Source organism: Boleophthalmus pectinirostris, unplaced genomic scaffold, assembly GCF_026225935.1.
Source record: "Boleophthalmus pectinirostris isolate CB_2022bp ecotype Guang Dong unplaced genomic scaffold, ASM2622593v1 HiC_scaffold_18, whole genome shotgun sequence".
Taxonomy (NCBI): Eukaryota; Metazoa; Chordata; class Actinopteri; order Gobiiformes; family Gobiidae; genus Boleophthalmus; species Boleophthalmus pectinirostris.
In genome coordinates this window covers 31,385,489-31,412,101 of record NW_026571133.1, presented here as the reverse complement: position 1 = coordinate 31,412,101, position 26,613 = coordinate 31,385,489, and the positions used below count along the sequence as shown (strand labels likewise).

General features: G+C 39.6%; 1 protein-coding gene across 1 annotated transcript in view; it reads left to right on the top strand.

The window, feature by feature from the left end:
* Positions 1-26,613, top strand: part of LOC129408873 (transmembrane protein 132C-like) — an 89,885-nt gene that overhangs the window by 33,243 nt on the left and 30,029 nt on the right. The window contains exon 3 of the mRNA XM_055153189.1: positions 4,379-5,300. Coding sequence (XP_055009164.1) covers positions 4,379-5,300 — 922 coding nt within the window. The remainder of the gene's footprint in view (positions 1-4,378; positions 5,301-26,613) is intronic.

Genomic DNA, 26,613 nt, shown 5'->3' with positions numbered 1-26,613 from the left:
CATTTTGTTCAACTGTGCTGGAGCTGACATTTATACTGGGTCCTCCAAGAGCCCCAAATACCCTTTTGCAGGCGTTGTTCTGGGCCAAAAGTGAAAAGTTACCTCTGATACCAACAGACAGCGGGCCTATTTATGCAGCCTTTACGGTCGATAAAGCGGTTTCTGTGCAGGGCATGCCCACAGAACAAATGTTTAAGAGAAACAGGAATGTCAAATAGTGTGTAGTTTTATCTAATGGCTGTGCATTTCTAAATGTCACCCATTTGCAAACGAAAAGGCTTCAATGAAGACAACTAAAATCATAAGCAACTTTGATTTTCCTGTTTTTTATGCATTAAAATACATTTATTTTAGTTTAATGCCCATCTGCATTTAGCATACTAGTGGTTAATAACCAGAACAAAAACTTGATGTGTATGATCAAATGCCATAGTAAAAGTTCAAGAGAAAAGTGCTAAAACATATATATCAGAGTGGATTTTCAAGTATCAAACTTAAGCAACATTTAAATTTGGATCTTTAATGTCTCTAATGTGATTTCAACAGTATTGGCTGTACACTGCTGTTATTAGGGCTGTCAGTCATCAGCCGTTTACCAGTTGTTCTCAACTGTTTTGGCTCGAGTATCCCCTATGCTTAGTCTTAAACGCCACGTAATGGGGGAGTATGAATTATATTGATATTAATAGTGATCATAGTTTTTATGATTGATATCCACATCACCCAACAAAAACTCCAGAAGCATGTATAATTTTTACATTAAAATGCTTTTAAATTTTCCCTTTTTTTCTAAATCTGAAATCATTTCAAGTATCCCTTGGTAAGTGTTTGTGGATCTCCAGAGGCCCAAGTACCCCTGGTTGGGAAACACTGGTTTAGTCCATCATTCGTCATTGATGTCCTAGTTGACAAATCTGTTTTGGTCAACTAATTATATATATTTTTTATTATAAAGTAGAAAAGGGAAGACATGGAGTGAAAATTTGGGAGTGAAACATGAGCTAATTGTACAGTACACTGTTTCCTAGTACTTTTTGTATAAATAGGCTAGTTGTAGTCTTGTGTTATCAGTGTGAGTCAGATATCTGATTAGATTATAAAGCTACTGAAAGGTTTGGGCTTCTTTTTCTAGCTTTATGCTACTTTCTCTTTTAATTAACTAATCAAGTGGTAGAACATTTCTGTAGTTACCGATGATTTATAGCTTTTCTAGCTGCTACAATGTCTTTACAAGAGTCTTCTTCACCTTGCATTTCCGAATCATCATTATAGGAATATAGTTTTATTTTTCAATTTGCAATTTTACTGAATGTTTAACTGCCATCAGCAGAACTGATTGGTCTCTATAGCCAATCTGTTGTTGTTGTTGTTGTTGTTGTTTTTCTTTTTTTTTTTTTTTTTTTTTTTGCCATGTTCTTAAACATATTGTGCCCATGGATACCCCACTCTCAAGGCAATTAAGGCAAGTTTATTTGTATAGCACAATCTGTACACAAAGTAATTCAAAGTGCTCACACTCACATCGTCTTCCTGAAATCAGACCAACTCCACATGTTTGAACAGGGAGTGGTGGGTGTACTCATGGCACAGGATAAAGACAGAATGAAGAGGAGGCAGAGGAGATGATTTTGTTTTACTAGTTAGACATTCTCTGAGAAGCGATATTGGAAATAGTTCTGATTTGAAGCTATCTCTGTCTTCGGGACACAGACGCTCCAATTCCATTTTTAGTGTTGGATTTTAAGTCGCATGTTGAAACCCTTGCATAAAGAGATCCTCACTGAATGTTGGATCCCTTCAGCTGACTTGGCATGAATACCAAAGGAGTTCATTAAATCAGTCCAATCTAATAATGGTGATTCAGCCTCATGTTTGGAACGTGACCCCCCCCTTCTCCAGGCCGTGTCCCGAGAGACTGTCAGGGCTCTGAAATCCCCCTTGAAGAGTTTATGGACACGATTTACCACAGAGGTTAACTTATCCGCGCAAATCATTCCTTTTTCATTTGCCAAAACAGTCCGACCTACATGATTTACAAGTACAGTAGCTGCAGACATGAAATCCAAGGGCAAGTCAAAGCTGCAAATCATACAGTGGGTTTCGCCTCTCTATTTACAACCCATCTGTGTCACGGAGAGCGCCATATTCTAAATCTGAAGGTACAAATTACGGCGCTTTCCATCGCACTAATGAGGTGTTTAGTTTCATGTGTGTCATGGCAAAGAAAAACTGGGACAGTGTGTCACGTCTGCCCCGAGAGAGACAGGAAAATCTCCCCAATGATTTCTAAATATTATGCCCATCATTGACTAAGAGCCCATTGGCCTCCTGACATATCACTCACTGATTTGAACTACATAGACATGACCTAGACATTGAAGGTTGGGATTATAGGATTTAGATCACATTTCGGAATTGGAACTTTTTTTTTTTTCCGAGTGGTGACAATTTACTTGCTTAGTAGAAATGTATTGCAGCTACCCAAGAACAGTGCCCATCAACCTCTATGACATACCCGTAATGTACACCGTGTTCATGTCCTTGGGCAAGACACTTGGGAATTTATGTGTGACAGATAATGAACGAAGTGCCTGAACACCATTGAAACAAATTCTCTTTTAATTTAGATTAAACTACAATAACTCGTATAGCTCCATCACTCCCATCATCTGTGTATATGACAGAAGACAATTCTGCATTAGAGTGTTCTCTTCTTAAACTAACATAAAAGACATTTTCAGACATTCTGGCTCATTAAATGTAAATAAGTGTTGCAACAACAAACAATTTAAGACTACTTTTCTTAAATTGAAGTTTCATTTAGTGTTTGACTACTGCAGTGTGCGACTATATCATACATCTTACACCAACATTTAAAAGTTAAATGGAAGCTGATTGGATATTAGCGCTCAGATCCATTTGTTCGACCCTCATTTAGATTAGGTTGTGCCAGTGGAACACTGCTTTGACAATGATTAAGTAAAAGATGAGACTGAAGAAATACAGGCCACAATCAAGTATGAGCAAAGATTTTTGTGCACATTTAGATTTTGTTAGTTGAAGTTGCTTTAAGCATAGATTATGAAAGGGTTTGTTCTGTCCCTTGTCCCTTGCTCGGCACTCATAGATTGTCACAAATCACTGCCACGCCACATCACGCAGAGCACCAAGGCTTCAGGACAGGAAATCAATGGGCTCTCGTGGGCCACTCCATCAGGCCGAATATCCTGAGCTTGATGGCGGAGAGTGGGCGGCGGCGCGGGGCATTTGCAGAGTAGGAGACGCGGCCGGGCCCATTTAGCCTGGGGGTAATGCATCAGCGCTGGTTGGTTTACATCCGCTTTGAATGAAATTGTACTGAGAATGTACTGGTTATTGTTGCAGCTTTGGTGTGATTTCTTGAACTTATGGTGCCCATTTCAAAGAACTAATGACAGCTATACACTTTGACCTCTGGAATGCAAAATAGTATCTGTTTCTGTAGTTCTTTTGTAGATACCTTCTGTTCCATTATGCACTTTTACATTATTTTTTGCATAAATTTATCAGCATTACTCAAGTATGTATTTTTATTTTATTTTTTTTTACATCTCGCATTTTGATCAAAGAATGGGTAAATAAGCGAACATACCCAACAGTAAGCGCTTCTACACTGTGCAGCTCTTGCAGGAATATAGTGTGAGTAAATTATGCAGTGTGAACACAAGCCTATCTCAAAGGATTTAAAATGAATGTCTCTGCTGATTGCATTAAAAAGAAAAAAAAAATCCCCAAACAAAGTAGAAAGTCTTTGTTTAGCTTTTCACATGAGGCATTGCCATTTGCTGAAACTACTGATGATGACAACTGACAATTTCTCCTGACATGAGAGGGGAAAGTAGCTTGCAAACTGACTAGATTCACTATTTACCTCAACATTTTACCCTTCTTCAAAGATAGAAAATAAAGTCTTATACTCTGAAAATAAAGTGATCTGAGAGAGAAGGGCAGTTTCACTGACTTGGAAAAGCAGTGTTGAATGTAGTTATACAAGATCTTTAAATAAGAGCAGCAGCCCATAAAAATGATACCATGAAAATGTCTCCAACAAACAATTTAACATTCTCCACTAAAAGTGACTGAAGATATGATTACCGCTGGTTTCAGGCAATGCATGCAAATGTTATGTAAAATGTGAAGTGCTTGTCCAGGTTGTGACTGATTTACTCCAATTTTCCCCAATTTGCTGCTTGATTTCCTGCCAGGCTCAGGTTTTGTTGATTAGATTTAGACAATGAATGTTGCTCATACACTGGAACTCACAACTCACACCAGCATATTTGAACAGCAGTGTGAAAGTTGTGAACAGTAATCTAACTGCTCTTGTCTTCTCTTCCAGTGGCCGACAGTAGGATTCTTCTGGATGGCCTACAGAGGTATGGTCCCACACCGATCTACCTGCCTGTCAGCTATCAAATCCTAAATGCCGAGTCAGCATTCTTCCTGCAGGAGGCAAACCAGGACCTAATGAGGAACTCCAGCCTGCAGGCTCGAACAGAGTCTTTCTTCATTCACCAGGCACGTCACATGCCCTACATCAATGCCAGCTATGGGCCACTTTCTGTGCAGCAGCCTGTCCCTTTGGAGATGCTGCAAACACTGCCTGGACCTTTCAATAGTCCTTCTTTTACATCATCATCAGAGCCAGCACCTGAGTCTGAGGCACTCTTTACGTTTAACTGGAAGATGCATACATATATAATCAATGAGAGGATCCACCCCAGCATGCCTAAAGTGCAGGTTCTATTCTATGTGGCTGGTCGGAACTGGGACGATTATAGCACAGTAAAAAGACTGCCCTGCGTGCGCATGTTTGCCTTTCACGAGACTCAGGAGGTGCGGGGCAATTGTCGCCTCGAAGGGGAGCTGGGCATGTGTGTGGCAGAGCTGGAGCCCTTGGCCAGCTGGTTCAGCCCCCCCACAGTGAGGCCTGGCCGTCAGAGGGTATCAGAGGAGGCCCAGGGCACGCCTGTGGAGCTCTACTATATGCTCCAAATGACTGAGAGTGGGGATTGTAGCTCTGAGGACACCAGACGAGCCAGTGCCTCTCACACAGAGCAGCCACGACCTATGGGCTATTATGCCGGGCGCACACCCATGCAGCGCATTGGCAGTGTTCGCCTCTTTCAGCCTCTGTTGGAGCTCAAACTGGACAATAACTTTGTGGTGATGTCGCCCTCCAAACCCATCCGGCAGAGAGAGACCGTCTCCACCTTTCTGGCCCTGTCCACGCTGTCCTCTGTGCAGATATTCACCTTAAGGTAAGTCACTCTGATCAATGCCATTATAGTGTGGGCTCCTGTCAGTCACCTGGTCCTTTGGGCTATTGTCCCTCAGAGGTCACCATAGTGAACAATATATATGAATTTCCCACAGAATGTGTTGAAGTTGAATGGCTTATATCTCTCCTTAAGTATAAATGGTTATGCCAAAATGTCTAATGTGGCATGCTCATCATGTTGTGAGCCTGGATGCATTTCTAATTAAAGCAAAGATTAAAAAGAACATTCATAATTAGGCTGATGATTCTATGACTAATCTTGATATTTAGTCTGTTTTGTGGCTGTGCAGATCATATCTAGGGCTTGGTACTATCTTGTTGTGGATGTAAGCTCTCCAGTAGTGGGCCATTGTACAGTGATAATGGTCTTGAGAAGATAGTGTGGTTGGAAAGCAGCTGTTTCATCAGAATAATCACCGGTTGGCCGATGGAAAGAAGAATTGGCTTTAGCGAGGAGGCCTTGTGCGGTTGATAAGCTTTTGATTTCAAACGTCGTCCTGGAGTCCACACACAGAGTTGCCATGACACTGCTATTATACTGTCCAGCAGCTCAAAGCTCTTTTATTGAGGCTGTTTATGCAGCTTTTAATGAGCATCATCACAGAGAAATTAGAAAATAAGGACATTGGCACACTACAGCTTTTAGCTACATAAAGTAAATACAGTAACGTTTATTATTCAGACAATGTGATGGAACAAAAGTTTTTTTTGCTTTCCCAAATTAACCCAATGCATTTGAAAATAAAAGTAGTATTAAATGCATCATAATGTACGAGGACAGTATTTTTTTTCAAACATTATATGATGTAAATATAAATAAATATATTGGACTGGATGCTTCTCCTGTACATTTAAGTAAAACAAAATATGTTTGCAGACTTGAAATGATAATTACTATAATAATAATTACTCAGTTAACACTTCTAGAGAGTTTTACCATACTGGCTTGTTTGCGTCTTCTCCGACCTTAGTAGTAATTTGGAGGAAATGAATAACACGATACACACTCTGTAAACCTCTTCAGTGTGCCTTTCTCCAGGGAGCCGTTTGGATGGAGCATAACACCAAACGACGCCTTTGTGCATTTTATGAAGATTGTTTAATGTGTTCACCTTGAAACCTGCTCATCTGAGGAAAGATCTGATCAGATGTGATTCCACGTGAAGGGGCCACATCAAGTTTGTGTTGATTTATCGTGCTTTGTCAAATACAAATTACCATTCAAAGTGACTGTAATTGTGCACGTTGCCAGATGCAAATGAAGCTTTAAGGAATATGCGTTTCCATTGGGCTTTTTTTTGTGCCCCAGATCTAAATCCTGGCAGATGAAACAGTTAGCAGCCTCAAAGTAGAGCCGTGACAGAGTGCCTTGGCAATTTGTCAACCCTGGGTGAGCAGGAAATCTGCCAAAAGGCCTCATTGCTTTTTCTCTCACTCCAGTGATGATGAACTCCCATGAAGTATTAGCTTTCGCACTGCTTGTTTATCACATTTGTCAGCATGTGTGTAAGTGGCAACTTTAAAGGCATGGCGTCTTTCTTCTCACACCAAAGTTACACTCCAATTTTCAGAAGTTTAACATGTAACATTTTGCAACACTAAGATGTACTGTATAGTAATAGGCAATATTGGCAAAAAACATTACTACAAGGATTTTTGGGTGTATTCTTGGCTATTTTCACAATCCATGTTATTATTTATTAATGTCTTGGTTGATGTACAAACATCACAGGTGGTACCCCAGGGTGAAAGAATGTGCTTTGTGTTTATAGCATTGTAATACCAATTTTTCATATTTTGCCATTTGAAATAAAATCTTATTCACAATGCAAGTTCAAAACCTCTCAGAAAGCTTGTCTATGTTGGCCTAACGTTCAATTTGGACAAGAGCTACAACCTTTGCCTTTCATTTATCTTGCAGCACCAAACCTAAGAAATCTACCCCTCTGAGCCCCTGGAAGCCGTGATAACACAAACATTCCCTCATAATAGCCTTTAAGCACTTAATATCAGTGGTGATGGTGTGTTGGCATGTCTGTGAGCGCTGCTGCTGGGGGAGGTGAGGAGTGTGCACAAGCCTTAAGAGCTCACAGCCCAATGCCAAGAAAGTGGCTCTCGTCGTGTCAGTGTTTGTATACCGTCAGCTAATGTTTGCCTATTCATGAGTGGGTGTGTTTACTGCCAGATGAGTTTACAAGCAGCTCTGGCGATGTTTCTCTCAGCAGTTAGGGCATCATTAAATATTAATGTTCTCTGGAGGTACCCCTGCCTCCCGCCTATTATCTTGGCTTTCCTTATACAGGCCTTCTGCGCTGCTATGAACGATCTCTATGGACAGATGTTCACAAATGCCAACGTACCCTGGAAGAAATGTTCTCATAATATTTAACAGGCAATTGGACTATTCACAGCAATCAGGTTAGACACTGGTAAACGGTATCCAGTCTTTGATGCATAGCATTGCACTTTTTCACACTAACTTGTTAAGACATACAATTGAATTCTTGCAGGCACAGAAGTAAACCTCATTGGTCCATGGATCTACTCATGCCCCATTACTACCTTCAATCAGAGTGAACCCTTTCCACAATCAGCATAAAATATGAGATGCATAATGTTAAATGTAATGCATTTCAATACATGTCCCTAGCTTACATTTTGCCTGTTCAGCAGGTTTGCACAGTAAAACCTGGAGTCCAACCTCCACAGCAATTACACTGACCATATTGCCTCTCTTATATCGTTAAGGTATTGTGTAATGGACTGCATTTGATCTAATCTAATGTAATATAATTATTTTCAATGTAATTACAGGCATTTAATCTGCTGGAGAGAAAGCACCCTTTCATGAATATTCATCAGATCCACTTGCACTTGCACAGACGTATAGATGTGATCACTTTGACAGTGCTTGGTGCCAACTGTAAAGCCATGGTGTGTTTGTCATGCTAAAGGCTCCCCAGTGGAAAGGCTCATTTGTGCGCTCTGTGGCTCATTAGCCACACAGCCGAGTGGTGTTACAGGTTGGAAAGCGTTCTGCAGCTAGTCCTTATTTAACATGCAAATGAAAACACCATTTTCTCCTGAACAAATTAACAGGCTTTTCAAAAGATAAATTGCCCCAGCTGTATTGTAATTTTGACTAAACAATCCAACATTTTCCCACAGATCCCCCTAAGGGCTGTGCTGCTGATGAATGCAAATGAATTTCTAATATCTGAGAGTCTGAAGGTATAACCGTGAGCAGCCACCATGTTCGGCATACTTTTGTACCATCCCAAGAAAGTGAAAGGAATGGAGCTTGTGGTTTATATGGCTAGCTGTTAAAACTGAAAAGGTCAGCCCATACTTCACAAGACTTCTAGTGCAACTTTTATGTTCTAAAGTCTTTATTTTCGGTTACTCTGGAGTGAAATAATGCCCTGTTTTTCTGTTACACAATGATACCGATGGAAATCTTTGTGCACAAGAAGGTAGCATCCCCAAAGAACTGAATCAATTTGTCATTCACAACAAATTCAGAAACCAGAACCTTTCAGCTTGTTTATGTTTTGCTTGTGTTCCATTTCAGTGGAGTTACAAAATGAAATGGAAGAATACAATGAGTTTAAATAATGCAGGAAATTCGAGCATCCACATGTCAATCTCAGTCTTTATCGGCCAAATTCCTGAAAGCGTTAGTGTTACTCAGCCTTGCTAGTGCTTGTTTTCAATGTTGTTTTTGTGTTTTTTTATTGAAGCTCACTTGTGGTATTTTACATTGCTCTCCAGAGAGAACAGGGACGCGTTGTAGATGTCTGATGGTGATCCTTGACACAGTTCACATTTACAGGTCGCACTCTCGGGCTGTTTATGAGCCATTGTTTGGTGAAATATCAGCCCTGGAAAGGTTGGAATAAAGATGTTCTCCTCTGCGTATTAGCCTTATCTTGACTGCACTCCTGTGATTCAGTCCTCGCTAAAGGTCACCTCCGATAGGTACGTCTCTTTTTCATTTCCATTTCCGTACTTATCTGTACTTTTTCATGTCTTTTATCAGCTGCTCTGTCCCCTTTCCTCCTCCTCTTCACATTTTGTGTTCTATAACCTTTCTCTTTGTGTTTTTTTGTACTCCCCTAAATGTGACAACCTGCCATCTTCCATTGCTGAAACAAAAGCAGGACACTTGTTGGTTGACATCCCCCACTTGCATGCTGTGAAATGCTGTCTTTTATTCATCATATCTTTGACCCATGAGAAATGTGAACTCTCCCAAGACTGCATTTTAGTGGTTGTGCAAATATGAAACCGGGTAAGGTAGCTAAGGCAGAATTTGGCTCCTTCCAGTTGGCGCTGAGAGGGGTAACATGTCAAGAGCAATGAGCAACTGCAGTAGCACGTCCAGGGACCACCTCTTATGAAGCCAGGATCTGTAGCTGAAGAATTAGCCATGCATGTGCTTTAGGTTGAGAGAGAAAACCCTCTAGAGACTTCAATAAGCTGTGCCAATGGTCCTCTTTGGTTATTCGGGGGGTGCAAAAATATCAAAATATCGATATATCGTATAGGCTAATATGATGATACAATATCGATATCGTGGGCTGCTGCATCGCTATATCACCAACAGTATTTTTTGGTTTATTTTACCAAATTATTTTGTCACGTTTGCTACTGTTTTGTTGTTTGTTTAAAGGAAGGAAACTTCTTTATATGACACATTTGACATTTTCATTGTTTTGAGGATTAAAATGTTTGTGTTTCATAATCATTTTGTACAAGAAGTGGTTTAACAAAGATTTTTAGTTTCACAGACATTATTTTTTACTGAACCGTATCGAATCAATTTGAAATATATTGAATCGAAAGTGCACTGTATGAAGATATGTATCATATCTTGGCCTGTGTATCAAGATATGTATTGTATCGGCAACTTCGTAATGATACCCAGCCCTGTTGGTTATACTGTTTAAAGCACTGGATGATACCGTTTATATTTTTTCCTTATTAAATAACAAATAAATATGGCTTTTAAACTTAAAGAACATGAATGAGTGTTAATCTTTAAGTATTAAAGAACTAGGAGCTGTGTTCTGACTGGAGTCTGTAACACCACGACCTGCAGCATTTGAATCTAACATCTTTTTCACTGTCCATGTGTGTTGAAGTTTTTGTTATTGCTGTTTTAGTTGAGAATAGCTCCTCCTAACAGTGGCTCATTTGTATTGCTATAGTAATACCCACATCATAGTGATATAGAGCAGTGAACTGTTTTTGACTTCTTGTGTGGTTATACAGAAATAATACGCAGCAAGTAGTATAAGAATTCTCACTGACCTTGGTGGAACATAGTCTTACTAATTATTCCTCCAATGTCCAAACTGTTCCCCCAGCCACATGCTTTTACTAAGAGAGTGCTGGCAGCTGTAAACCCCTCAGAATAAAAAGCCCTAAGCTAATCATTGACTATTTGAAACAATTGGATCTCGAGTTGATTAAAATTTGGCTAATTGCACTACCCATGGCTCATATTTGTTTTGCACATAATTGACCTGCATTGACTTTCCTGTCAATAAGCAAAATGGCTGTAGTCCCGGTTTTTGTTCTTTTTTCATTCCTTTTGAATCCATAGTCAGACCACTTTTGTATGCTAAACTTAAACAGTCATTTAAATAATAAAACAATATATCCAAATGCTTTCTGCAGTCTTAAGTTTAACCCATTTCTGTGGAAAGTTTGAAGACTTGGTAGCCACAGCTGGTGTAGTGCACTGTGCTTTCTCTTTGTTTGTGCCCAGCTGGCCCTCTCACCACTGTTTACTCTGAAAAGTCCCTCATCTGCTCATTAATAAGTTATTAGTGATCTCTAGTGCATGGGGAGCCTTTGTTTAGATGTGTCACTGTTGGGCCCTGCCACCACAGCGCAATCTCCCACCGCCCACAGCAAGCCACCCGTATCTTCAAACCACAATGATTTTCTATCATTTCTCTTTTCAATGTTCATCTAGTTTGATGAATTTAATGAATATTGGTTTGTGAAAATATATTGCCCTGCCACTCTTTGCTTTTTTTTTTCTTTCTTTGGCTGTGTCCATCTGCTTCAGAACATCTCCTGTGAGACTGTTGACATCCCACGGCTAGTGAGCGGTCACATGAATGCGCTATAACGTTGGGAGTGACACATGCCTGGAGGACTTGGGAGGCTGGATAGGGTCGCAGGTCGCAGCAGTATCTGGAGTCACTGCTTTGAACTGGAGAAAGTCGCGTGGGTTTCTCAAAGGGCAGCACAGAGAGGCGTCCCAGGAGAGAACAAAGCTCCTCATATCTGCACCGCTGTAAGACTGTGCCGCATGGGGGCTGGCTAGGTGGTGTGTACCTGCTTTGATAAGTCCATGTAAGACTGATTATTAGGGCTGCAATATAGTGTTGCATCAAGGCATGGCATGAGATATACAGTAGGTCTTGTACGACATAGTGTACAGAAGGCATACAGAAGCAAGCTCCAGCACTTTCTTTTACTGTGATTTTGATTTATCTTAGAAACAATTACTAAACACATTTTCAGTGCATATCAACCAGTTGGAGAAGTGTGTATGATGTACAGTATGTAGATCAGTGTAATTAATTAACAGAAGATTAATTAACATTTTTATCAAGATCGAGTTGCTTCATCAATCGTAAGCTCGGGTCTTATTAATTGAAAGTTCCACAGCCAATGCTCTGTTAGTTCAAGCACGTGGTTTAGAGCAGAGTTCAGAATTAAGTTTGGAGGAAGAATGTGATGTCATGTTGGTGTATAACGATCGTTAAAGGGTTCATATTACACAGCTTTTTGATGTTATAATGTTGTTTCCTCATCAATAACATACCTGGAGTTGTGTTTAGTTTCATTCACATATGTTTAACACTCAAATTTGCATATTTGATCTGAGTTTTTCTCTCAAACTGAAAACACGCTGTTCCAACTTGTGATGTCATGTACTAATACAGGAAGTGTGTCACTGTGTTTTTAAACTCCATACAGCTTCACTAGAATAATTTGGATAATTTCAGACCTGGAATTGCAAACATGCATGAATGAAACAACACACAACTCCAGATGTTTTTGATGTGATAACAACATTATAATGTGGTTTAAAGCTCACGAGTCAATTTTGCGTAATATTGTCCCTTAAAAAGTCTGTTTATGTTCAGAAAATGACTATTGAAAGCCTCGTTATGTGTTTATAATTATACAAAATAATGAAAAAAAAAAAACTACATTTCATATAACTTGATAAACATTTAACACATGAAATGTAGGAGAACACACTCTTCAAACTTTAATATGAACATATGCAAGAGGTTTGGCTGAGTTACTGTAAAAAAAGTTGAAAAAGCAATATTGTTGGCCTGCCATTAAGCTTTGAGCAGTGTTTAATTAGACTTTTGTTTGTTGTTGTCCTTTAGATGTTCTAACAGATGCTACTTTAAAACTGGGAATGTGTATACATGTTTGAAATGCGCTTTATGGCAGAAACACTAAAAGCGTACACTACACATAAACATGCAAATTGAAAGGATATATTATTTTTCATGTCGTAAATGCGCTTACATGATAAAAGATGAAGACAAATAGCTTTTGGATTTAATAAAGTAGAGTTAATTTGGAGCCAGCTGCAATCTGTGGTCATTACATTACACGAGATGGCACATGATTAGTTACATGTGAACCACTTCAAGCAAGATGAAAGGACCTCTAACAAGTCAGGCTTACTTAAGGTCCAACTCACACAAGGCTCTGGAGTCATTAAAGCAACCCTCAGTGTTGGACATTAATATTTGTGAAATAATGAGATTTTCATTTAAGAAGGGTGTGACTCAACCTGGAATGAAAACTTGGACTCGGAAATCAATATGTGAAAAATAAATGGAAATGGGAAATGCAGTATTTTTCAACGATTTCTTTATGCCTTGTCCTCAAATGTCAATATTCAATACATAAATAGACGTGCAAAGATTTAGGACCAGTTTATGTTCCATTTAACTTTGATTAACTACATTGATTGCTATTTTATGTCTTTGTCAATATTTGTAGAATAGCAATCAAAAACTGCTTCTTTGGATTACTTTACTATGCCTTATCGCTCAGTAATCAGGTTAAATCATGCAGTATTTTGGAGATAAGGAATTGGCACCTTTTTTTTATTATGTTTAGCTAAAAGTAATGTACAAATAATATAAATTGAAAACACATTTTGCTGTCAGTACAATTGCTCAAAGAAGCATTATCAACCCAGAGATCTCCTTATCCAGTAGTAAGTGGTCTATTGTTCTTTCTCTATGCACACATTGAATATCTTGTGGCACGCTTATCTTGCAGTCATAGAAAAGAATATTAAAACAAAGTCAGTTTCAGGTGGACTATAACTTTTTGTAAGAGGGTTTGTCACCTGCTTGCTTCCTGCAAGGAACATCTGTGTCCATGGAGACAAGCAGATGACATCACATGACAAATCTGTGGACAGGATTTCAAGACATTTTTCAAGGCATTTTTGAGTGAAAAAATAAACATATTTTATGGAATAAATGCAAGATAGACAAGTTTAAAGTCATACTATTGATACTTTGCACTGCCATCATACTGGGGGTATCCTACATGTATCTCTATAGACAGAATTTTCAGCAATTACCATGGTGACACAATGCATACATTAGTAAAATGTTAAAAAAAGAGTTGGTGCTGGTGAAAGCTAGCTATCTTGAAACTATAATTTTGCATGTGAGAGACTTGTTTAGGCTCACAAATCACCTTACGTGTTGTCTTTCCAACCAAGTCAGCTTTTTCTGGCCAGATGGTGTTAAAACAAGCTCAGATTAAGTCTAACAGAGCAGTGCTTTCAGTTGGCTTCACACCCCACAGGAATGCTTATGACATCAGTATCAATGGGGGGGGGGGTATTTAAAGCGTTGACTTTGGACACCCTCACACATGCACCGGGGGCTGTCTGCTGCCATGCTCCTGATGAGATTGTCATGGGGATGTTCGTTACAGCAGCTGCACTACTTCCTCACCCCTCGATGGTGGTGGCACTCACATCCAAAGGCCTTCACTATTACTTAAGCTGAGCCTCTGCAACCTGAGCTACAGATGATTCATGTATGACCCAGGGCTCCACAGAAGATGAGATTATACGAGGAGACAGGGACGGCTATAGGACAAAGTTTTTGTTTGTAACTTCCATCTCTAAACAATGACAAGGCCAGTCGTCTAATCACTCCCCTATCCTTGATGTTTCTCCGAAGGATTTACTTTGATGAATCTGATGACACTGGCCTGATGGCTGAATGCAAAGTCAAAGCCATGCATTAATCACAGCTGGAGGCAAGAATCTGACATCACAAGAACACAAAATACAACTTTTGTGATTCTCAATTGAAAACATGTGATTCTAGTATTAGTAGTGCCATCGTGCTTCTAATTGTTAATGCAGATCAAGAGCCTTTCATTGTTAGTAAATGTAAGTCTAACACAGGGTTTAGATTAAAATGGACTAATGACACAGGGAGAAATTGGAGAAATGAGTGCCTATGATTCAAACAACTGAAGTAATCTATGAAACCTCACACCAGCACCAACCTATTTCAAACTAAAAGTGTACATCTTGCAACACACTTGTTAAAATTGACAAATTGTTTATTTATGCATTTATTTCCCAGACAGTGCTTATTAATAGTATGCAAGAATTACCCAAAAAGGTTTTCATTTGTAGCCCTACAACGTTGATGTTAATTTCAGGATATATTTACAGAGTAAATGCATTTTTCATCAAGAACACTACATTTACAAGTTTTCTGTGTCATTTGAATGCTGGTATTGCTGTATCTGTCATAAAGCCTTCTCTCAGCACATGGCATGCTCTCTTCACAGAACTGGTTTGCAATAGAGCCATTATTTAAACAGTTTTAAAGTGTGATAAGTGTTTGTTTCTGGTTGTGGGTGTGAGGTAGCACAAACACAGAACACTGTTTAACCAAACTTTTCCTGAAGGGGATAACACTGTCCCTCCTCTGGTTCTGTTGACTTCTGATATTGATAAATTGACGAAACGGTGGCGATGAAGGACTTTGTAAATCAGGCAGAGATTTGAATATTTTAACATGTTTTCCAAGCTGAGTAATCCTCTTGTGTAATACCAGGACAATTTACTGATCTGCAATATTTTTCCTCATTTGGTTTCATGCACTCATTAAATAAATCTAAGCATAAATGATTAGTGGTTCCCAACATTTTTTCCATGAAGAAACAATTCCTTACAAGCAATGTTTTGCAGATGCACATGACCTCGAGTGATTATGTTTATTTATTTTAAATTTATTTATTATTTTTTTTACTGCTTTACAGCCCCCAAGGGCATCCCACCTCATGAGTTAAAACACCACACAGAACATATAATAGCATGTAGAGGAGGCAGTATGTGTGCCAATTAAAAACTAAAGATGTATCAAGCCTCAAACCCAGCCTACAGCTGTGCACAAAGCAGCGCTCACGGCATGGCCTTTATCTGACAGGTGGAGACGGCTGTATTGATTAAATTGAGGCATCACGTCTCCATCAGATGTGCCTGGCTGAAGCACTGGGGAAGCATGATTGAAAAACATCTGCTGTGTACGCCCGCTCGGGTTGCACTCCACCACCTTTACAGCTCAAAATAAATGTGATGTGCTGCCAGGAATGGTTAATGCATTAGGAGTATATGAAAAGCTTGAGTGTGCATAAGTAACCCAGCTGTCACAGGACCAGAAGTATACCTCCAAAATAGACTTTCAGAATGATACACTTTGACTTAATTCAGACCAACAAAAACAGATCAAGTTGAAAGGTTAAAGTTTTGTACTACTGTATTTTTCTCATTTCAAGTTCAAACCACTATTGACTTCTTCAGTTCCTCCAAAAGCAGATCCACTGAATTGTACAAGAGCTGACATGCGGACAGAGGCTGACTTGTGGGAGTATTATTAGGTTGATACAATATTCAGCATGTGGCTTGGAGCTGTGCCTTTGGCTTGGCTCTGGGCTGTGCTGCTGGTCAGTTTGGCTGCGGCTAGTTGGGAGGTCAGCCATTGATCTCAGATATAAGCTGCTTCTTTGGATGCAAGCCTCTCCGTGATCCTGCGGGGTACCACCACCACACCAGCCATCGCTGTGGGCGGCTAAGCCTTGATCTGCTCTGTGCCTGCATATGGCTGTGTATAGATGCTACTTTAGAAGAGGAAGACCGTGTGTGTTTATACATATGTTCACAGATGTACTTGATTGTGCAACATATGTGATGTTTTAAGGCTGTGTTGTCTGTCCAGCTGAGCTCCCCCGCATGATACAAGGAAGGCATGGAAAGATGCAAAGGACATGAAAAGGGACAATTAAAGTGTCTGCATTAGAGCCCGACCGATATGGATTTTGTTGTGGCCGATATGAAACCGATATAATGGGAGTTGGGGCTGCTGATAGCCGATATAATCGCCGATATATTTAGTGATGTAAAAATTCACTGTAAATCTTGAATTGATTAAAAAACTTTGGTTTGGTTCTAGTGAATTCTAAATTGGGTTTATTTAGGCAACATTTATTGTTATTTTGACTCTTTACATCATATTTACATACAGTAGATTGGCCAAATGGCATTTTTGCATCACATTCTAGCTACTGTTACTGTCACTGCTAGTGATGGGTATTCCAGTTTTTTTTTGTTTTTTTTGGAGAACCGGCTCGGCTTACTAAAGCAGCTGGCTCTTTCGGCTCCCAAGCGACTCTTGAGATTGTTTTGTTGCAAGCAGGACTAAACCAGAACCAGAGTGTCGGGACTCGGTTTCTATCTTTCTCCTGCACTCGAGCCCAAGTTTAGTCCTGGTTTATTCATTTTATGCTGAACTGCAGCCAAATATGCACTTTTTTATCCTATGCACACGCAGATTTCTGAAAGTTTCGTTTTCAGCCGCTGCTGCTGTCAAACTACGGGTCTTCATGCGGCATGAAGAGAAAAAGTGAGAAAAAGAGAAAACACGGCTCCTAATAAGAAACATGCTCCTGTTGTTCGCTTCAAAGAGCCGGATCTAAGAGCCGCTTCGATCGCGACCGACCCATAACTCCTGGCTAGTAAACTATCGCTATTAGCCTTTAGCCGTAAAAACGTGCGCACCGCGGTAATTAATTATATGCATAATTGTGGATCATTCACACGTCTATTCACAGCTCATTTACATATCAATACTGGTCCAGTAACAAATATACGGCCAATGTAGTCACTTTACAATAGACCAATAGAAAACAGCCTGTTTATGTGCGGGAGCTACAGCAGCTAATCGCTAACAAAACCTAAACTAGCTTCAAAGTCCATGTATTTCCAACACTCAGCGCTCACACAGGCTCCTCCTCACATCACAAGTCTGCACTAATAAATGTCCTTTTAATCCAGACTCAAACCGATTGTCCGAAAAAGAATATAATCTCAATGTTGCGCACCACTGCGGGTGTAAACAAACACACGCGAGTGAAGTGACGTCACTCTGGTGGTGTGTTCAGGGACAGTACGGACACAGATAAATTACACCGTAGATAAATACTGATGCGGAGCCACATATTAGGACATTTATCTGTCTGTAAATTGGATTAAATGAACATAATGTAGAGAGTCTAAGCTTTATAACGAGATATAACATGCCCACGTGAAATATCGGCCCATATCAGCAAGCATATCGGCCGATTGCCGATATGTCTCCAGGTGCCCATATTGGCCGATAATATTGGCCAGCCGATATATCGGTCGGGCTCTAGTCTGCATTTTGTTCATGTAATCTTACAGTTTCGGAATCTAAAATTAAAGCCCCAACCAAGTTCAATTAAACTTCACAAAGAGACTGTGGGAAAAACAAGTGCAAACAAATTGAAATGTTGTTTTCAAGAATGTGTCTGCTCAACTTTTTGCTCATGACATCAGACTTTTCAGATGCCAGAACGGAAACACAGATGCCAATTAGACTGTTGATGAGACAAAGTATGGGCAAGTCTTTGCACTGTGGATCTTCACTGATGGAGAAAGAAGGTGCAAAATCCCACCCTTATTTTTCAGTCTGATTGGACTTGAAATTGTGGCTGCTCTAGCGTGCCCCCCTTTGTGTTTTAACAGCCTTGTGCATGAGGCTGGAGCGGTTCGGACGAGGCCGCACAGCTTGATGGCCCTATGATGCCCACATTTTTCAGACTCTCTATTTCAAGTCCAGGCTAACCTTTTTACCTCATGCTCTTTGCATTTAGCTATTCACCAGGCACAGTGGAGAGTTTGACACTCTACTTTACCCTGCATACATGAGCTTTGCAAGTGCTTGCACAATAGAGCATGTGTTCCCTTCCATTTTACTTTTACTATTGTTTCTGCGTTAATGAAAAACAAAACATAAATACCTGGATTGACAAACACAGTACACTGCCAGCTGAAGCCTTCATAGTGGGAATGGTACATGCACACACCAGGGTTTGAAAACTGTCTGAAGCCTTACTGAAAGCCTTATTTTGAAAGTATATATGTGCTCCTCAAACATTATCATCTGACCAGCCAATTTGTTCCTATTTGTTTGAATGCAGATGTGTCTGGAATGAAACCATAGAGTGTGGCAAGTAACCATCTTAACATGGGACAGTGCAATCAATCAGTTGATCTTATATCATTTCTAACAAACTATATCCCTTGTTTCTTCTCAGATACAACATTTTGTGTTTTGTTTCTACTGAAATCTGTGTGGGGTTCCAGTCCTCTGCATTGTTTTCCCTTTTTACTTGTAAGCAACAATGTTTGTTTCGGCACAAATGGATCATGCATTTCTGATTTAGTTATTTTGCCAGCCCATCACACCATATTGAAATTGGGCAGACAGGATATGGTTTCAGACTATACCTCTGTATAGTATTGTCAAAGCGTGTGGTTTTGGCTGGCCAGGTAACAAATATTATACTCTGTAGATCTGAATGTACTAATATGTAGCTGTAATCATACATTGACGATGGCAGAAAGGTACATTTAGTGCATGGGGGGATGTTTTTGATCTTTTTGTCATTGATGTACCACAGAGGGAAATTACAGCCCTGTCATCCGCTTGTTTGTGACAGAGCGTGACAGCGGCGCAGGGCGAGGGAAGCAGCAGGAAGTAAAATATAAATACAGGCTGACAAGGGTACACTTCAAAATTCACTCCAAATCTTTCTCTAGCAAACAACATCCAAACAGCATGCACCCGCCAATGTCCAATGTGTTAGGGCTCTGTACACATCATCTAGCAGCGAGAGCATTTCTCAAATGATAGGTTGAGGGCAAAAATATGGTCTCCATGAAATGGACTTGTATAAAAGCGTATTCTGTGTTGGAGTTTGAATGGAATTTTATCTGAATGACCCTTCGCCCTTGCTTGTTCATTCTGTCTAGTTGTATGCGCTGTAGTCATAGGGCAGTGTCACTTCAGACTGTGTGGCTTCGCTATGAAAGCTAAAGCCCACAAAAGTAATGAAGATGCACACAGGGTATAGTACCACTGGGATAGATGTATATGCATATTTGCTACAGCTTGCCAGGTCATTGCAAATGAGAAGGTGTTCTCAATTGACTTACCTGGTAAAATAATAAATAAATAAATGCTTTTATATTCACTGGCGGTGCTGGCTTTGCAACATATTGGTCAGTCTTAACATCATGACAATGCCAAGTCTTATGCAAAATTTACTTTAATTTTCTTTTAACCATGACGTAATGATCCCGCTGTCCCTCAGCTGAACTATATCTTCCAGAGTTAGACAGTGGTCAGTCCCCGAACACAGGGATAAACACAGTGGTACACACACTGTGCTGCCTGAGGGAGGTGACTGTGTGGAGGCATCAGTGTAAACATCCAGTGGGGTGAGATGCTGGTGGCCCTGTGAAGTGCTCTAGGCATGCTGCAGCCTGATAAGCACTGCTAATGTACCACAGCTAAGGAAGTTGGTCATCCCTGTTTAAACGGCAGCAGCAAGCTTTTCCTCCAGCGCTACATTAGTGCGACAACACAGCACAACACACCGGGGGGCACCGGAGAGGAAAACTCCTGCCAGGCAAAAGTAATGGGGAAGGAGGGCATGACATGATATGCACTCACAGTACAAAGGTGTCACTCTGAGCACCTCTGAACTTCTGAGCAGCACAAGCACATGGAAACTTTTCTTTTTGGCACATTGAACTAACCTCACTTAACCTCAATTCCAGGAAAGTTCTAACATGTTCTAATATGTGCATAAAAGGACAATTATCTATTTAAAATCTAATTGGTTATCTTGTATGTTCTCCTGGACAGCGTCAGGCAAAGGATGGACCCAGGTAGCCCAACAGGTAGTTTTTCAAATCAGCAATCATTCCCCACATGTGATATTTGTTCTTTTGATAAAAAGAACAAATGATATTCATAGAAAAAAAAAAATCCTAAATATCACATTAAATAAAACACTTGATGTGATTCAGTGCACAACATTGGTATGCGAAAATGAAGTCATTTGTTCTCGCAGACCTCAGTTGTAGCCATTGCATTAGAACAGTGGGTGTCAAACTCCTCAGTTTTCTGAGAAGTTTTATGTTGCATTTCACTTAAAAAAAAACAAAAAAAAAAAAACTTTTGAGGTTTATTTTATTATATATATATAAAACACACACACACACATATGAGAATGAGAGTGAGAGATATATAATGCATCTATATTGTAAAGCATGCTGAGAAAACTGCAAGGCAGAAAGTTGTTCTGCTCTTGTCCTCTCTGCTCTTCTCTGCTCTCTCTGTGTGTCATTAACATGTGTTTACAACTCTGCTTTTCTTCTCTTCTCCAGTCCTCCTCTTTTTCTCCGGTCCTCCTCTCTGCTCTCCTTTTTCTCCTGTCCTCTGCTCCTCTGCTCCTGTTTTCCCCCTCTGCTCACTCCTCTCTCAGTAGAAACACACACGGGAGACACATTATGTGCCTCCTTTTGCTCATATATTCGAGGTAATATCATTGACACATGTTTCCAACCGTGCCCTCTAAATGATCATTATTATTTGAGCGTTTAGGACTGGGCAATTCATCTATTAAATTAACTGAGATTTAGAAAAATTACTAAATTATGAAATTTGAGTTTACTCTGACTTTCTTACTCGCAAAGAGTTAATGTGTAATAAAACTGTCTCTTTCTAATGTATAATATTACAATCAGGCTACGTTATGTACAAATATAGTTGATGGCAGTTTACAAATTCTTAAACAATAGAACATCCCTGCTTTGACTTTGATTAAAATTGATTAAAATCTTAATTGTCCTGTGTGTGCAAAAATGTGTGATGTATTTATTTATTCATTTGGTCATATCACTCAGCCATAAGCACACATATTTAAATATTTAGACTTGCTGTCAGATTAAGACTTCCTTGGCCATTTCACATGAAATAAAAAGTGACAAAAACATTTAGACCACCTCTGTTTTGAGAATTTGTTCCTAGTCTTCCCTTGCTGCTCCACAGCTGCTTACTGTGTGTAAGGTAACACCTCCTCAACCAAAATGTATTTTAGATTAAATATTAGCTTTAATTAAGATTGTTTTATGTCAAAAATGACTTTCCAGTATTCCATTGAGTTTTCTTATGAAAAAGAAAAAAAAATCCCATCAAACTGCACAATTTCCTGCAGCGTCCCTGCACTCAAGCTGCATCACCCACTTTGAGAAAGCCTGGTAGATGCTACATTAAACTACAGCTCCCCTGACAAGTATTTTCTCTGCACTTTGCTCCCAGTGTAAGGCTCAAAGTCTGTTAGCTGTGGGGAAATATAGGATATTCAAAACTTCATTTCAAATCATGCCACTTTTTTTTTTTTTTTTTTTAACAGTGCATCTCTGTTGTGAGTCCAGTCCAGTTTATTGTTCAGGTGAACACCCAAGGTGAACTTATTAGAGTTCACTCTGTGTCTGAATGTTCACCAGTAAGAGGACTTGAGGTCTGCACAAGTCCACCATCATCTCGTGCTGTTTCTTGCGTTGGTGATGAGATACTTCTACTGACACATTTCTTTGATATATGCAACAACTGGATCAGACTGGTGTGGCACCTATATAGTCCAGTGTTTCTTTCACAGCTAATTTTACATTCAGTTCTTAGTAATAAAATTCATCATAGAGCTTTATTAATTTGACAGCTCTTGGACTGTTTCCATAATCAGTAGAACAGTGGACAGTGCTGCTGAACTTATTAAGTTCTGTCAGATTTGGCATTTTACAAAATCAGCATATTTCATTTTTCAATGGCAGACTAATAACTGTGCTAGGAACATTTTTCAAAACCTGACCCAGACAGATGTGCTAATCAACAAACCAAATTGCACTGCTTGAGATTATTCTAACTTTGCACAGCAAGATAAATTCTCACGATTGTGAGTTTATCAACTCACCAGAATATCAATCCGGCCTAGGCCTTTCAGTTGCCAATGGGCCTGGCCACCAGTGGGATGAAGATTGGACCATCACAGGGCAGCATTGTGATTTGGGTGGAGACCAAAGGTGAAGCACCCAAATGAACCAAAACAAACATGGCAACATACTTCAACATATATTTTAGCAGAAGTCCAGTCCATTGTTTGAGAGGCTTTTTGTGTATTTGGAAATGGGAAAGATGTGTGTACCTTTTATTCTTGACCTCAGCAGATGTTTGATTTCTCATCTTGTTGAGCCATTCACCCAATCCCTATGAAGTATTCATCTGAACGTTCCACCGTTTAATGTTCGCTATCAGTGAGAACTTCTCCAGATATGTAATTGTACAGAGCTCTGTACACGCACGCACACACACATGCACACACACGCACACACACGCACACATACACACACGCACACACACGCACACACGCACACACACACATACAAATAAGTAACAGCCCTCACTGTTTTTACTTGAAGACACTTTTCTGACTAAAAGTGGGACTGTTTGTTGGGAGGTTGTTTGCTGTCAGCCAGTGCAGTCAGCCATGAATTGCACCTAATATTCCCCCGGCCACCCATTTCTGCACTTCCACATGGTGCAAATTGAAGCCACTGCGGCTCTTTCTAAAATTCTCTATGAATAGTGCATGATGAAACCATTTGGTAAGGATAAAGTTGAGAAGCTTGTTTACTTGTATGCGACTTGTACTTTGCAAATTCTGCTCTTTTGGATTCCAAGGACATTTTTCATGGCGACAAGTCGCTTTTGTATTTAAAAAAATAAATAAATAAATGAAATGTTTGAAATATATTAATAAGGTCAAGCTCAATATATTTATTTATAAAGCACATTGAAAAACGGGCAGTACTGCCCCAAAGTACTTAACAGTATAGATATATGCATATAATACATATAATACATATGCTATTACAGTAAGGCAATGAACACAGATAAAACTATAGAAAATTTACTTGAGCTAAAAGCCAGTGTAAAAATTATTATTATTAATCATTGAACATCAGAGAAGTTGAAGTCTGTATGTTGCTGATTTACTCTGCTGAGCGAAGAGTGCAAAAGTCCAAATATTGTCTTTTTCTGCCTTTGCAGATTTAGCATTTAAACACTAGACTAATAAGAAAAGCAATAATAAACCCCAAGTTATCCATGAAACAGGAGACACGCAAGATCGCTATTTTTAGGAACTATTATTGCTGTCACTGATCACCATTTTCTAAAATCCACGTTATAATCAAACACAACCTGGCAACCTGCAGTGATTTTTAAATCGAGGTAAATGATAGGGTTGTATTTTACCTCAAATCAACCTCAACAACAAGTCACTGATTTGTTTCTTGGAACAGATAAGTACGGGCAAGCCAGGAAAAATTGCGTTGTTTACCTCAAAGCCCTCATCAAAGTCAATTATTCCAACCCTAAATCATGTCTCAATCTTCTTTTAAATTGCCTTATTTTTGCTGCTACTAGTCCCATACACAACCATTCAACTTCCCCTAAGAGTGCTCATATATTTGGTTTTGTCAGATTAAGTATAGAGCGGCATACATTTCCCTTGATAATCTTTCAGTGACACACATAATGAACTGCTAACGGGGCTAATGCACCCTTTGACATGGCACCTTTTACCGATCACACCTGCATTGATTTAACTACCACTGTTCGCACCCTACTTTTCCTAATGGATCTTCTTGTCCATTGCCCAGCTAGGATATTTGTGACTTTATGTAAAAATAACCTTGAGAGCGTGAATGAAATGCAACTCTTTTTCTGACACTTGTAGACGGAGGATGTCGGAATCGTGGACGTTAGCATGCTGGCTGTCATTCCGCCTGTCATCTCCGCACAGCAATCGCTCCCTGTGCCCGCCTCTCTCCCGGCCCCGGTACAAATGTCACACGGCTTGACAAATACAACAGCGCATGACATTTTACTCTGAGAGGTTTTTCTGTCTTTCTGCCGTTGCCAGGTCTCGCTCCGCTCACTCCCAGTGGCATGTAGCTTTCTAATCAGCGGGCCGCTAATATGGAGAGATACTTAAACCCCCGGAGAGCAGATTGACAAAGCATGACATCTGACCCGAGATCACCTGACCACGCAAGCATATGCAGTCTGTTAACACCGTCAATAAATCACTCACATATGAAGCTGCACGTCCTGTTTCAGCTTCCCCTTGACACTGCGGCCTGTCACACAGCACTACTATTTGTTGTATATACTGCATCTGTAAGAGACTCCTTGCTCCACTCACAATGTGTGGTGACAATGAATGAATTAAAAAAGGTTACTTTAGTAAATAGTGAGTCATTTTTGTTTTCATATTTTCATCAAAAGGGGAAAAAAAGTGAAAAGCCATTTACAGGATAACCAATAGTAAACCAATGTCTTCATTATTGAAATCATAAATTATTCAATGAAATCACTTTCTCCAATTTGTTAGGATAAATTGAGTATCTTCTGTGTGTGTTCCCAATATACCAGAATCTTAAACCTTCCCACATCTGTGTAGTCACACAATTTATGATCTAATTAGCCCACATTATGAATAGTCATCCATTTGTAACGATCATAATTAAAATGTTTTAGTGATTGCCAAAGATGAATTGTTCTAGTAATGACTTTAGATTGATGCACTTTGCATACATATGGCAATTATAGTTTTTGTTCTTCCTGTCTTTGTTGTACAGGCTACAAATGGTATTAGTTTTATTGCATTTGGAAATTAAATCTGTAGAACTTTTGAACATTTAAAACATCTCATGAATCATGATTCATTTGCAGATCCAGAGTTCTTCCCCTGCTTGTTTAAATGGAGATATCATTACTCAATGTTCCACAATATGGCATTAAACTGGCTCCATGGCACCAAGCCGGTCCAGGCCAAGTTACAGGTCCAGAGGTCAGATCTGTGAAGAAACAATCCAGCTCACAGTTCAAGCTCAAGACAGTAAGCATGCATGTTTTTCAAGGTATTTTTAGAAATAAGAAGTAATTGAGTAAATTGACTAAGTTGAGTAAACTGACCAAGATGGATACATTTATTGCTATATTCTGTACAAGATGGCATCTCAAACAAAGCTATAAAAAGATTATAGTAGGAATGTTTATTTTCACCTGCAGTCCCTTAGTAGGTTGATGTTATAGGAATAAATAATATCTCCATGAAGACAAGGTAACAACAGCCCCAACACAAGAAAAGTTACATAATGCACTTTTAATACGTTCAGTTGCAGTGTTGCCTGTGATGTTCAAACCTGAATTTATCTTTGAGATTTAAAATGCTGCTCCAACAAATTCTATGTAAAGTCTTGGTTGTGCAATATTTAGATTGCTAGAATTACAAAGTATACTTGATGATGTATAGCTGGTCAATATAGTATCTGGTTGACTCTAAATGTTTGCTTGTACCAGAGCTTGTTCAAACTGAACCCAGGGCCCTCAACGCAGCACTAGCATGCACCAGAACTGACCCCAGTGTTAATCTGTGTAACCCTTACTACATCAGGTTTACCAACTATCCCTAATCTGCCAGACTACATGCTGAGATTAGACTACTGGGCCCTTCCATGTCCCTCCAAAATATTGGATAAGTCCTGGATCATCCTGTGGACCTCACATATCCAAAGCAAAGACTCATTTTATTCCCTGGGCTCAACTTTATGTCAAATAGGTTTTACAGTAAGCAGCCGGCGCATGTTTGAATATCCGCTTTTTAAATAGCCGGGCTATTCAAATGGCAGCCAAAAGGATCAAGCTGCTTCTGTCGGCTACAACATGACCTCGTTCCTTCAGCTAATCTACACTTCCTAA